This window comes from Coregonus clupeaformis, unplaced genomic scaffold (genome assembly GCF_020615455.1).
Source record: "Coregonus clupeaformis isolate EN_2021a unplaced genomic scaffold, ASM2061545v1 scaf0062, whole genome shotgun sequence".
In the NCBI taxonomy this organism is placed as follows: domain Eukaryota; kingdom Metazoa; phylum Chordata; class Actinopteri; order Salmoniformes; family Salmonidae; genus Coregonus; species Coregonus clupeaformis.
This window is the reverse complement of record NW_025533517.1, coordinates 95,001-108,361: the sequence shown is the minus strand read 5'-3', so window position 1 is coordinate 108,361 and position 13,361 is coordinate 95,001. Positions and strand designations below refer to the sequence as shown.

General features: G+C 43.1%; 1 protein-coding gene across 1 annotated transcript in view; it reads right to left on the bottom strand.

The window, feature by feature from the left end:
- The window catches only part of nbas (NBAS subunit of NRZ tethering complex), a gene marked incomplete at its 5' end in the record, with an annotated part of 175,661 nt that overhangs the window by 77,271 nt on the left and 85,029 nt on the right, over positions 1-13,361 (bottom strand). Inside the window, 3 exons of the mRNA XM_045212901.1 lie at positions 1,661-1,801; positions 6,572-6,765; positions 12,495-12,610. Of these exons, the coding sequence (XP_045068836.1) occupies positions 1,661-1,801; positions 6,572-6,765; positions 12,495-12,610 (451 nt within the window). The remainder of the gene's footprint in view (positions 1-1,660; positions 1,802-6,571; positions 6,766-12,494; positions 12,611-13,361) is intronic.

Genomic DNA, 13,361 nt, shown 5'->3' with positions numbered 1-13,361 from the left:
TTGGGAACCTCCCTTTGGAACTCCTCCAGGCTGCTCCCAGGACCCTGCCCACTGTTGGGAACCTCCCCTTGGAACTCCTCCAGGCTGCTCCCAGGACCCTTCCCACTGTTGGGAACCTTTCTTTGGAACTCCTCCAGGCTGCTCCCAGGACCCTGCCCACTGTTGGGAACCTCCCTTGGATCTCCTCCAGGCTGCTTCCAGGACCCTGCCCACTGTTGGGAACCTCCCTTTGGAACTCCTCCAGGCTTCTCCCAGGACCCTGCCCACTGTTGGGAACCTCCCTTTGGAACTCCTCCAGGCTGCTCCCAGGACCCTGCCCACTGTTGGGAACCTCCCTTTGGAACTCCTCCAGGCTGCTCCCAGGACCCTGCCCACTGTTGGGAACCTCCCTTCGGAACTCCTCCAGGCTGCTCCCAGGACCCTGCCCACTGTTGTTCCATTGTTAGAAATGTTAACGTCAGTCCTTCCTCTTTTCTGTTCTCCCTCCACAGTGACCCTTCCTGGTATAGGGTAGGGCAGCAGTGATAGCAGAGCGCCAGGCTGTAGGTGTCTGGGTTGTCCCTCGGGGTCTTCTCTTTGAATTGTTTCTTTGCTCTGGTTGTTTAAAAATATCTTTAGGGTATTCAATTTCAACCCCATTGTTTTTATTTTCAAAAGATGCACCTGGGCGTGAATGTCTTGGTCCTTCATTAGGATATCAGCATGTGTTCCGAGCTTGTTATTAGATTTTGCTAACGCTAATAGCGCATTAGCTTCTTGGTATTTCAGAAGTCTTACATTCTCTGCTTCTGCGGTTGATGATTTTATGACAACTATTATTTTTCTTATTCTGTTAACAAATTAACAAAATTCTCAAAATGTTAGGAGCTCATGTTGCTTGCTGCCAGTTACCAGGTTGCCAAGCAACTGATGTGGATAGCTACACCAGTATATTCCTAACCTGGAGAAACAACTGGGAAGAGGAACCATTTAACTCACTATTGGATAGTCAGTTATCGTGGTCAAGTCTGTTATAAAAAGATGTTCTGCGTTTTTTGACACAAAGATCAACTGTACTAGTTGTTCAGACTCTGGTCTTGTCCCATCTTGATTACTGTCCGGTAACATGGTCAGGCGCAGCAAAGAAAGACCCTAGCAAAGCTGCAGCGGTCTCAAAACAAAGCAGCACGCCTTGCCCTTCACTGCACACACAGAACTAACAACAACGTGCATGACAATCTTTCATGGTTGAGGGTTGAGGAGAAATCGACTACTTCTCTTCTTATCTTTTTAAGAAACATTTGTGTGTTGAAAATGCCTTAACTTAATCTATTCGCATCCACTTCCAAAACAGACATCCACACCCCACCCAGACATCCACACCCCACCCAGACATCCACACCCCCACCCAGACATCCACACCCCACCCAGACATCCACACCCCACCCAGACATCCACACCCCCACCCAGACATCCACACCCCACCCAGACATCCACACCCCACCCAGACATCCACACCCCACCCAGACATCCACACCCCACCCAGACATCCACATCCCACCCAGACAGACACTCCCCACCCTCTTCATTCTCATCATCACCACCCCCACCATCACCACCCCCATCATCACCACCCCCACCATCATCACCAACACCATCATCACCGTCATCAAATCCTCACCTGATTGGCTGCAAGCGGGGAGAACGTTATGTCATCCAGGAAGTGTACAGCGTCAGCAGGAAGCAGTCTGTCCAGGTATTTGGCGCAGGTGTCGTACGCGTGGAGGTAGTCCTGTTCTGTCTGGGGGGGTCTCTTTAAAACCTTTAGAACAGAGGAGGGGACGTGTTTTTAGGTGTGCTTGCTGACGTGTTTTTAGGTGTGCTTGCTGACGTGTTTTTAGGTGTGCTTGCTGACGTGTTTTTAGGTGTGCTTGCTGACGTGTTTTTAGGTGTGCTTGCTGACGTGTTTTTAGGTGTGCTTGCTGACGTGTTTTTAGGTGTGCTTGCTGACGTGTTTTTAGGTGTGCTTGCTGACGTGTTTTTAGGTGTGCTTGCTGACGTGTTTTTAGGTGTGCTTGCTGACGTGTTTTTAGGTGTGCTTGCTGACGTGTTTTTAGGTGTGCTTGCTGACGTGTTTTTAGGTGTGCTTGCTGAAGGCAAAGCCAAACTCTAGATTCCTTCCATACATCTTATTAGTGGGGCTTGAGAAGAAAGAGTCCACGCTTTAAATATCCGACATACAGTATTATGTTATTGTGTCGTGGAATGCTACACTGTTTAAGCTAGAAATGTCGTTTAAGATTTAAAACGCGCAGCCTGGTCTAGATTGAGTTGCTTGTATACAACTTTTTGATACTGTATATTTTATTTGATACCTTTTAAACTATTAAGCTTTTTGTCATTGTTGTTCTTCATCCACTTCCATGGGACTTTTCAACATTCTAAAAGGTCTCCATTGTGACATCATGAATTCCAACATTCCCATTCACTGTAAATGCAACAATACAACCTTTGACACAGATCAGCTAATTTGACCACTTTGACATCAACTTACACAAAATGTTAAAGCATATGAAATCTTCCTCTACTTCTCTGCTATTCAAATCTGAAAAATAGTAATACAAATATATTCTACCGATCAAACGATACAGCTGTTTTAAAAACCACATTAACAATTTATTTCTATAAATGTTGACAACTTTTACAACATGACATCTTGGTCTTCTTTTCTGCTATTCAAATCTGGAATAAGAATAACATTTTCCGCTACCAAATAAAAAGTTGTTTGTCGAAATTTAGAGCAGTGTTAATTTTGGCAGCTATTTTAGATTTATTTTTAGTCTTAGTATGTATTAAAATATTTTTTAGTCTTAGTTACATTTTAATCATTTAATCATTCGTTAGTTTTAATTATTATCAGTCAACTAAAACTCTGGACAATTTTATTCTTGTTTTAGTCACAGCCATTTTAGTCACAGTCAGTGCATTTTTTTCTAATAAATAATGAATATTTAGGCGACCTTTAACTTCCATCATGTGCACATTCAGATAGCCTTGTCCAACTAGGCCTACTACCCCCTCGTATAACTTAGCTAGCAACATTGATATTGTGGCAGATTGTAAATAATGCCAGCCATAATTAACCAGCCACACAGTGCCTTCAGAAAGTATTCATACCCCTTGACCTATTCCACATTTTCAGCCTGAATTCTAAATGGAGTACATACTCTTTTTTTTCTCCACCCATCTACACACAATACGCCAACATCAAAGTGAATTATGTATATTTTTAAAATGTTTGCAAATGTATTGAAAATTAAATACAGAAAAATTGAATTGACATAAGTATTCACACCCCTGAGTCAATACATGTTAGAATCACCTTTGGCAGCGATTACAGCTGTGAATCTATCTGGGCAAGTCTCTAAGAGCTTTGCACACCTGGCTTGTACAATATTTGCACATTCTTAAAAAAATTCTACAGATAATTGCATGTGTGGGGTACAGAGATGAGGTAGTCATTCAAAAATCATGTTAAAGACTATTATTGCACAGAGTGAGTCCATGCAACATATTGCAACTTACTGTGACTTAAGCAAATCTTTACTCTTTAACGTATTTATGCTTGCCATAAAAAGGTGTTGAATACTTATTGACTCATGCCATTTCAGCTTTTCATTTACATAATTCCACTTTGACATTATGGGGTATTGTGTGTCAGCAAGTGACACAAAATCTCAAAATAATCCATTTTAAATTCAGGCTATAACACAACAAAATATGGAACTACTCAAGAGGTGTGAATACTTTCTCAAGGCACTGTAGGTTAATAAAGCCTTGACTACAGCTTAAACAATTTACAGCTCTGATCAGCCCATCATAACCAACAAGGGGGGTAAATAACAGCTCTGATCAGCCCATCATAACCAACAAGGGGGGTAAATAACAGCTCTGATCAGCCCATCATAACCAACAAGGGGGTAAATAACAGATCTGATCAGCCCATCATAACCAACAAGGGGGGTAAATAACAGCTCTGATCAGCCCATCATAACCAACAAGGGGGGTAAATAACAGCTCTGATCAGCCCATCATAACCAACAAGGGGGGTAAATAACAGATCTGATCAGCCCATCATAACCAACAAGGGGGGTAAATAACAGCTCTGATCAGCCCATCATAACCAACAAGGGGGGTAAATAACAGCTCTGATCAGCCCATCATAACCAACAAGGGGGGTAAATAACAGCTCTGATCAGCCCATCATAACCAACAAGGGGGGTAAATAACAGCTCTGATCAGCCCATCATAACCAACAAGGGGGTAAATAACAGCTCTGATCAGCCCATCATAACCAACAAGGGGGGTAAATAACAGATCTGATCAGCCCATCATAACCAACAAGGGGGGTAAATAACAGCTCTGATCAGCCCATCATAACCAACAAGGGGGGTAAATAACAGATCTGATCAGCCCATCATAACCAACAAGGGGGGTAAATAACAGCTCTGATCAGCCCATCATAACCAACAAGGGGGGTAAATAACAGATCTGATCAGCCCATCATAACCAACAAGGGGGGTAAATAACAGATCTGATCAGCCCATCATAACCAACAAGGGGGGTAAATAACAGCGGTTTCCTTGAAATGGGCAGAAGTATTACTTTACTCCAAATATGCAACACATAGCATTCACAGACTGGAATATGTTCCGGGATTCATCCGATAACATTGAGGAGATTACCATATCAGTCATCGGCTTCATTAATAAGTGCATCGACGACGTCGTCCCCACAGTGACCGTACGTACATATCCCAACCAGAAGCCGTGGATTACAGACAATATCCGAACTGAGCTAAAGGCTAGAGCTGCCATTTTCAAGGAGCAGGAGACACTAATTTGACTCATCAGACCAAAGGACAGATTTCCACCGGTCTAATGTCCATTGCTCGTGTTTCTTGGCCCAAGCAAGTCTCTTCTTCTTATTGATGTCCTTTAGTAGTGGTTTATTTGCAGCAATTCGACCATGAAGGCTTGATTCACGCAGTCTCCTCTGAACAGTTGATGTTGAGATGTGTCTGTTACTTGAACTCAGTGAAACATTTATTTAGGCAGCAATCTGAGGTGCGGTTAACTCTAATGAACTTATCCTCTGCAGCAGAGGTAACTCTGGTTCTCCTTTTCATGTGACAGTACTCATGAGAGCCAGTTTCATCATAGCGCTTGATGGTTTTTGCGACTGCACTTGAAGAAACTTTCAAAGTTCTTGAAATTTTCCGGATTTAAGACATGAAGGTCAGTCAAGTAATGATGGACTGTTGTTTCTCTTTGCTTATTTGAGCTGTGCTTGCCATAATATGGACTTGGTCTTTTACCAAATAGGGCTATCTTCTGTATACCACCCCCACCTTGTCACAACACAACTGATTGGCTCAAACGCATTAAGGAGGAAAGAAATTCCACAAATTAACTTTTAACAAGGCACACATGTTAATTGAAATGCATTCCAGGTGACTACCTCATGAAGCTGGTTGAGAGAATGCCAAGAGTGTGCAAAGCTGTCATCAAGGCAAAGGGTGGCTACTTTGAAGAATCTCAAATATAAAATATATTTTGATTTGTTTAATACTTTTTGGGTTACTACATGATTCCATATGTGTTATTTCATAGTTTTGATGTCTTCACTACTTTTCTACAATGTAGAAAATAGTACAAATAAAGAAAAACCCTGGAATGAGTAGGTGTGTCCACATTTTTGACTGGTACTGTATATTATATTACTATATTACATTTAATATATTCAGAGAATAAATACATACATATATTCCATATATTCCACTCGCTCTAGTGCTTAAATCGCTTAAGCTATTAACACGAAACCAACTTTAAAACGTGCAGACCAGCAGGTTGCTTGATCAAATATTTTTATACTTTTTGAACTACAACAATATTTAAAATGATACAGAATCATTCCAACGGCAAAAAAAAGAAAAAAAAAAAAGTGCCATAGACATGAATGGTAATAAATCAACAATACATCTAGACTCATCACCCCTTTGGTTTTGGTTTTTCCTTTCAATTAAGGCCTAGACAATAAGGTGAGGGGAGTTCCTTACTAATTAGTGACCTTAATTAATTAATCAAGTAGGAGCGAGCGAAAACCCCCTGACACTTGGCCCTTAGTGGAGGTTGACAGATGGAACCCTTTCAACTACAAACCAACGCTGAGATGTTCTGACTGACCCTACTTAGAATGCTTACAATCAGATTTTGTATAATATGTATACTTTTTTGAACGATAACCATTTACAATTTGCATAAATTAATATGTGTTTGAATGGAAATCATAGGAATATAGAGGTAGCTAATTGAAATGGTCCTGCTCCTCAGCCAATTAAAGCTACAAGACCAAGTATAAAACCTTCAGGCTATCCTAACTTCACATTCTCTAAAACCTTAATAAACAATTTTTTTTGCAATCAACTTCATGGATTCAAACATAAAAATACAGTGGAAAAACGTTTGTATTACAGGGCTCGTTTAAAAAATATGACTCCCTGTTTAAATAAAGGTTAAATTAAAATGTAAACCTGTGGGTCTCCCCTCCAGAACAGCTTCCCCAGCCAAGTTGCGTGCACTGCGCTAGCCGAGACCACACCCCCTCCTGGGCGAGGGAGCCGATTGGCCAGTTTGGAGATGGACAGGACGTTCTGACTGGTTAGAACAGGTTCCAGAGCGGCCAGGGGGTCCGACACCTCGTCTGTCATCTTACGGTAGTCCAGCCCTGAGGGAACATATAGAAATATATACAGTGCCTTCGGGAAAGTATTCAGACCCCTTGACCTTATCCACATTTTGTTACGTTAAAGCCTTATTCTAAAATTGATTAAATATACATTTTTCCTCAGCAATCTACACACAATACCCCGTAATGACAAAGCGAAAACAGGTTTTTAGATTAAAAAAATACCTTATTTACATAAGTATTCAGACCCTTTGCTATGAGACTCAAAATTGAGCTCAGGTGCATCCTGTTTCCATTGATCATCCTTGAGATGTTTCTTCAATTGATTGGACATGATTTCGAAAGGCACACACCTGTCTATTTAAGATCCCACAGTTGACAGTGCATGTCAGAGCAAAAACCAAGTCATGAGGTTGAAGGAATTGTCCGTAGAGCTCAGAGACAGGATTGTGTCGAGGCACAGATCTGGGGAAGGGTACCAAAACATTTATACAGTATTAAAGGTCCCCAAGCCCAGCCAGAGCCCAGACTTGAACCCGATCAAACATCTCTGGAGAGACCTGAAAATAGCTGTGCAGCGATGCTCCCTATCCAACCTGACAGAGCTTGAGAGGATCTGCAGAGAAGAATGGGAGAAACTCCCCAAATACAGGTGTGCCAAGTTTGTAGCATCATACCCAAGAAGACTTGAGGCTTTAATCGCTGCCAAAGGTGCTTCAACAAAGTACTGAGTAAAGGGTCTGAATACCTATGTAGAAGTGATATTTCACATTGAATTTGCAAACATTTCTAAAAACCTGTTATTGCGTTGTCATTATAGTGTACTGTGTTTAGATTGATGAGGGGAAAAAACTATTTAAAATGTGGAAAAAGTCAAAGGGTCTGAATACTTTCCGAATGCACTGTATATAGCAGAAAGGAATGGTATGCTATGTTATGGTCAGTGGCTTGCAAAAGTATTCACCCCCGTGGCATTTTTCCTATTTTGTTGCCTTACAACCTGGAATTAAAATTGATTTTTTGGGGGTTTGTATCATTTGATTTACACAACATGCCTACCACTTTGAAGATGCAAAATATTTTTTTGTTGTGAAACAAACTTGAGCGTGCATAACTATTCACCCCCCCCCCCCAAAGTCAATACTTTGTAGAGCCACCTTTTGCAGCAATTACAGCTGCAAGTCTCTAGGGGTATGTCTCTATAAGCTTGGCACATCTAGCCACTGGTATTTTTGCCCATTCTTTAAGGCAAAACTGCTCCAGCTCCTTCAAGTTGGATGGGTTCCACTGGTGAACAGCAATCTTTAAGTTATACCACAGATTCTCAATTGGATTGAGGTTTTTTCTGGCCACTCTTCTGTATAGCCCAGCTCTGTGGAGCGTACGGCTTAAAGTGGTCCTATGGACAGATACTCCAATCTCCGCTGTGGAGCTTTGCAGCTCCTTCAGGGTTATCTTTGGTCTCTTTGTTGCCTCTCTGATTAATGCCCTCCTTGCGTGGTCCATGAGTTTTGGTGGGCGGCCCTCTCTTGGCAGGTTTGTTGTGGTGCCATATTCTTTCCATTTTTTAATAATGGATTTAATGGTCTTCATGGTGCCGCTTGCTTGGTGGTGCCCCTTGCTTAGTGGTGTTGCAGACTCTGCGGCCTTTCAGAACAGGTGTATATATACTGATATCATGTGACACTTAGATTGCACACAGGTGGACTTTATTTAACTAAGTATGTGACTTCTGAAGGTAATTAGTTGCACCAGATCTTATTTAGGGGCTTCATAGGAAAGGGGGTGAATACATATGCACGCACCACTTTTCCATTATTCATTTTATTTAATTTTTTGAAACATGTTTTTGGACCCATTTGGACTGAACAAAATATAAACGCAACATGCAACAATTTCTCTGTCCATATAAGGAAACCAGTCAATTGAAATAAAACCATTAGGCCCTAATCTATGGTTTATATGACTGGGCAGCCATTAGGCCCTAATCTATGGATTATATGACTGGGCAGCCATTAGGCCCTAATCTATGGATTATATGACTGGGCAGCCATTAGGCCCTAATCTATGGATTATATGACTGGGCAGCCATTAGGCCCTAATCTATGGATTATATGACTGGGCAGCCATTAGGCCCTAATCTATGGATTATATGACTGGGCAGCCATTAGGCCCTAATCTATGGATTATATGACTGGGCAGCCATTAGGCCCTAATCTATGGATTATATGACTGGGCAGCCATTAGGCCCTAATCTATGGATTATATGACTGGGCAGCCATTAGGCCCTAATCTATGGATTATATGACTGGGCAGCCATTAGGCCCTAATCTATGGATTATATGACTGGGCAGCCATTAGGCCCTAATCTATGGATTATATGACTGGGCAGCCATTAGGCCCTAATCTATGGATTATATGACTGGGCAGCCATTAGGCCCTAATCTATGGATTATATGACTGGGCAGCCATTAGGCCCTAATCTATGGATTATATGACTGGGCAGCCATTAGGCCCTAATCTATGGATTATATGACTGGGCAGCCATTAGGCCCTAATCTATGGATTATATGACTGGGCAGCCATTAGGCCCTAATCTATGGATTATATGACTGGGCAGCCATTAGGCCCTAATCTATGGATTATATGACTGGGCAGCCATTAGGCCCTAATCTATGGATTATATGACTGGGCAGCCATTAGGCCCTAATCTATGGATTATATGACTGGGCAGCCATTAGGCCCTAATCTATGGATTATATGACTGGGCAGCCATTAGGCCCTAATCTATGGATTATATGACTGGGCAGCCATTAGGCCCTAATCTATGGCTTATATGACTGGGCAGCCATTAGGCCCTAATCTATGGATTATATGACTGGGCAGCCATTAGGCCCTAATCTATGGATTATATGACTGGGCAGCCATTAGGCCCTAATCTATGGATTATATGACTGGGCAGCCATTAGGCCCTAATCTATGGATTATATGACTGGGCAGCCATTAGGCCCTAATCTATGGATTATATGACTGGGCAGCCATTAGGCCCTAATCTATGGATTATATGACTGGGCAGCCATTAGGCCCTAATCTATGGATTATATGACTGGGCAGGGGCTCAGCCATGGGTGGGCCTGCCCACTTGGGAGCCAGGCCCAGCCAATCAGAATGAGTTTTTCCTTTATTACAGAAATAAATACTACTCAGTTTCATCAGCTGTCCGGGTGGCTGGTTTCAGATGATCCCGCAGGTGAAGAAGCCGGATGTGGAGGTCCTGGGCTGATGTGCTTACACGTGGTCTGCGGTTGTGAGGCTGGTTGGACGTACTGCAAAATTCTCTACAACGACGTTGGAGGTGGCTTATGGTAGAGAAATGAACATTTAATTCTCTGGCAACAGCTCTGGTGGACATTCCTGCAGTCAGCATGCCAATTGCACGCTCCCTCAACACTTGAGACATCTGTGGTGTTGTGTTGTGTGGCAAAACTACACATTTTAGAGTGGCCTTTTATTGTCCCCAGCACAAGGTGCACCTGTGTAATGATCATGCTGTTTAATCAGTTTCTTGATATGCTACACCTGTCAGGTGGACAAATTATCTTGGCAAAGAAATGCTCACTAACAGGGATGTAAACACATTTGTGTACAGAATTTGTAAGAAATAAGCTTTTTGTGCGTATGGAAAATTTCTGGGATCTTTTATTTCAACTCATGAAACATGTTACGTTTATATTTTTGTTCAGTTAACTTCGCTCTGTGTTTTCCTCGAAGCGGGCGAAGAAGGTGTTTTGGGGTTTAGTTTGTCTGGGAGCGAGGCGTCGGTGTCCGCGACATGGCTGGTTTTCCCTTTATAATCCGTGAGTGTCTGGAGTCCCTGCCACATACTTTTCGTGTCTGAGCCGTTGAATTGCCACTCCACTTTGTCTCTGTACTGACGTTTTGCCTGTCTTAATGCCTTACGGGGGCATAGCAGGACTGTTTGTACTCATCCATGTTCTCATTCACCTTGCCGTGGTTAAATGGTGGTTCATGCTTTCCGTTTTGCTCGATTGCTGCCATCTATCCACAGTTAATAGTCACAGTGGTAACAACATCCCCTATACACTTCCTAATGAACTCAGTCACCATGTCAGTGTATATGTCAATGTTATTCTCAGAGGCATCCCGGAAAATGTCCCAGTCCGCGTGATCAAAACAATCTTGAAGCATATATTCCGATTGGGCAGACCAACATTTAACAATTCTGATGACGGGTACTTCCCGTTTAAGTTTCTGCCTATAGGAAGGGAGGAGAAGAATGGAGACGTGATCTGATTTGTCGAAGGGAGGGCGGGGGAGGGCCTTGTAGCCGTCATGGAAGGGGGAGTAGCAATGGTCAATAATTATTGATGAACGAGTAGCACAGGAGATGTGTTGATAAAATGTTGGTAGCGTTTTCCTCAGATTTGCTTTATTAAAGTCCCCAACTACAATATATGCGGTGTGACGACCCTCCCACTCTGTCTGCCGAATTCTCTCTTTGTTCTTGTTTTCCTTAATAGGATGTCGGTGGGGGTCGTCAAAGAAATGGGACACACCTTGGTTCGGGTGTGTCCCAGGGATAAATACACCTTTCCCCCATTAATTGAGGAGACTCTCTCCATGCAGACACACTGTATTTTGGGGCATTTTGGGGCTTGTTTTGGCACCTCTCAAAACCCCTCATTACCACCACTACTGATTACTGACTACACACACCCTAATTGTTTATAGATTACTTTAGTTAATAAATACATTTGTATTATTCCCTGATCTCCGTGTTGTCTCCCCCTTTGTTACGGGCTACGAGCCGGTCCGTGACAGCAGCCTCATGTGATTTCCAGTTTACACAAAGTAGGAGGCTCCTCAGAGGAGGAAAGGGAGGAGCCTACTCAGTGAAATTATGAAAAATAATAAAAATGATGAAACATAAAAAAAAGTTACTCTTTATAGATAATACTTAATATATTCACGTCACCAAAATAGGTGATTAAAACACTATGTTTTGCAAAGAAGGTCTACAGTAGCCTCAACAGCACCCTCTAGAGTAGCACCATGGTGTAGCCGGAGGACAGCTACTTTACATCCTACTCCGGCTGCGATGACTCCAATACAATACTATGGAGGCTCGTGGTTCTCACTCCATTCCCTAGACTTGCACAGTAATTACGATGGCTTGGGGAGGACGTCCTCCTACCCAAGTCAACATATCAGATTTGTTACAGTTTGAACTAACATCTTCAAAGGATCAGAGAATGAACTCTGTCCTCAACGTTTTCCCCTCTAGGGACCTGAACTGGAGAATCTTTCCATAATGTTCTCCCACAAAATGACCTGCCCTATCCAGTAGCCTACTGACAGCTGGAGCTGCAATTTAACCCTTTTTCATTGCTGTTTTAGGTTATAATTATTTGTCGTAGAAGATCGCTCAAACAAGCTTTGCCATCTGTGCAGTCCGAGCCTATACTGTGAGTCTCCCAGTCCTCCTAAACCGTTCAAGTCACCAGCCTCCACTGGTGTGTGTGTGTGTGTGTTGCGTGTTATAAGACCTGGTCTTATGAAGGACAGGAGGAGAGGAAGTGATGCGTGAAAATACTGCTGACAACTTCCTGTAGAGTTCAGAACCCAGGGGAGGAACGACACACATACAAACACACACACACACACACCACACACACATACACTCCACCATAGGGCTGTGGTCAAAAGTAGTGCACTACATTTGGGATGGGCCCTGGCCGTTTCCTTACCGTTAGTGACGGCGCGTAGCTTCTTGAGCAGTTTGATGTGAGTGTCAGGGGTGATGACAGAAGAGGAGTACGATCCACAACCACACGCCTCCAACAGAGTATAATAATACAACAGCCTAGATAGGACGAGGACGAGGAGAGGAGGGGAGGAGAGGAGAGAGGAGGGGGGAGGAGAGGAGAGAGGAGGGGGGAGGAGAGGAGAGAAGAGGGGGAGGGGAGGAGAGGAGAGGAGGATCAGGGAGAGAAGAAGAGGATCAGGTAGAGAAGAAGAGGATCAGGTAGAGAAGAAGAGGATCAGGTAGAGAAGAAGAGGATCAGGTAGAGAAGAAGAGGATCAGGGAGAGGAGAAGAGGATCAAGGAGAGGAGAGGAGAGGAGAGGAGAGGAGAGGAGAGGAGAGGAGAGGAGAGGAGAGGAGAGGAGAGATCAACTTTAATGGATGGAACTTTTAAAAGGGATACGTTGGGATTTTGGCAATGAGGAAGAACTTGTGGATACAATGATGTATCTGCGTGCAGTTTGAAGGATTTTGCTAACTAGCATTAGCGCAATGACTGGAAGTCTATGGGGTCCAAACATAGCATGCTAGTAGATACCCATAGACTTCCAGTCATTGCGCTAACGCTAGTTAGCATTGGCTTGTGAAACTACCTCTAACTTCCTTCATACTGGACACGGAGACACACATGATATCCACGACGTCATCTGACTCTAGGGAAGAAGATAAAGGGCCTCAATGCCAACATCTGAAAGTATGCCAGCTGGGCTAGTAGACTGTCATCGCTGGGCTAGTACACTGTCATCGCTGGGCTAGTACACTGTCATCGCTGGGCTAGTAGACTGTCATCACTGGGCTAGTAGACTGTCA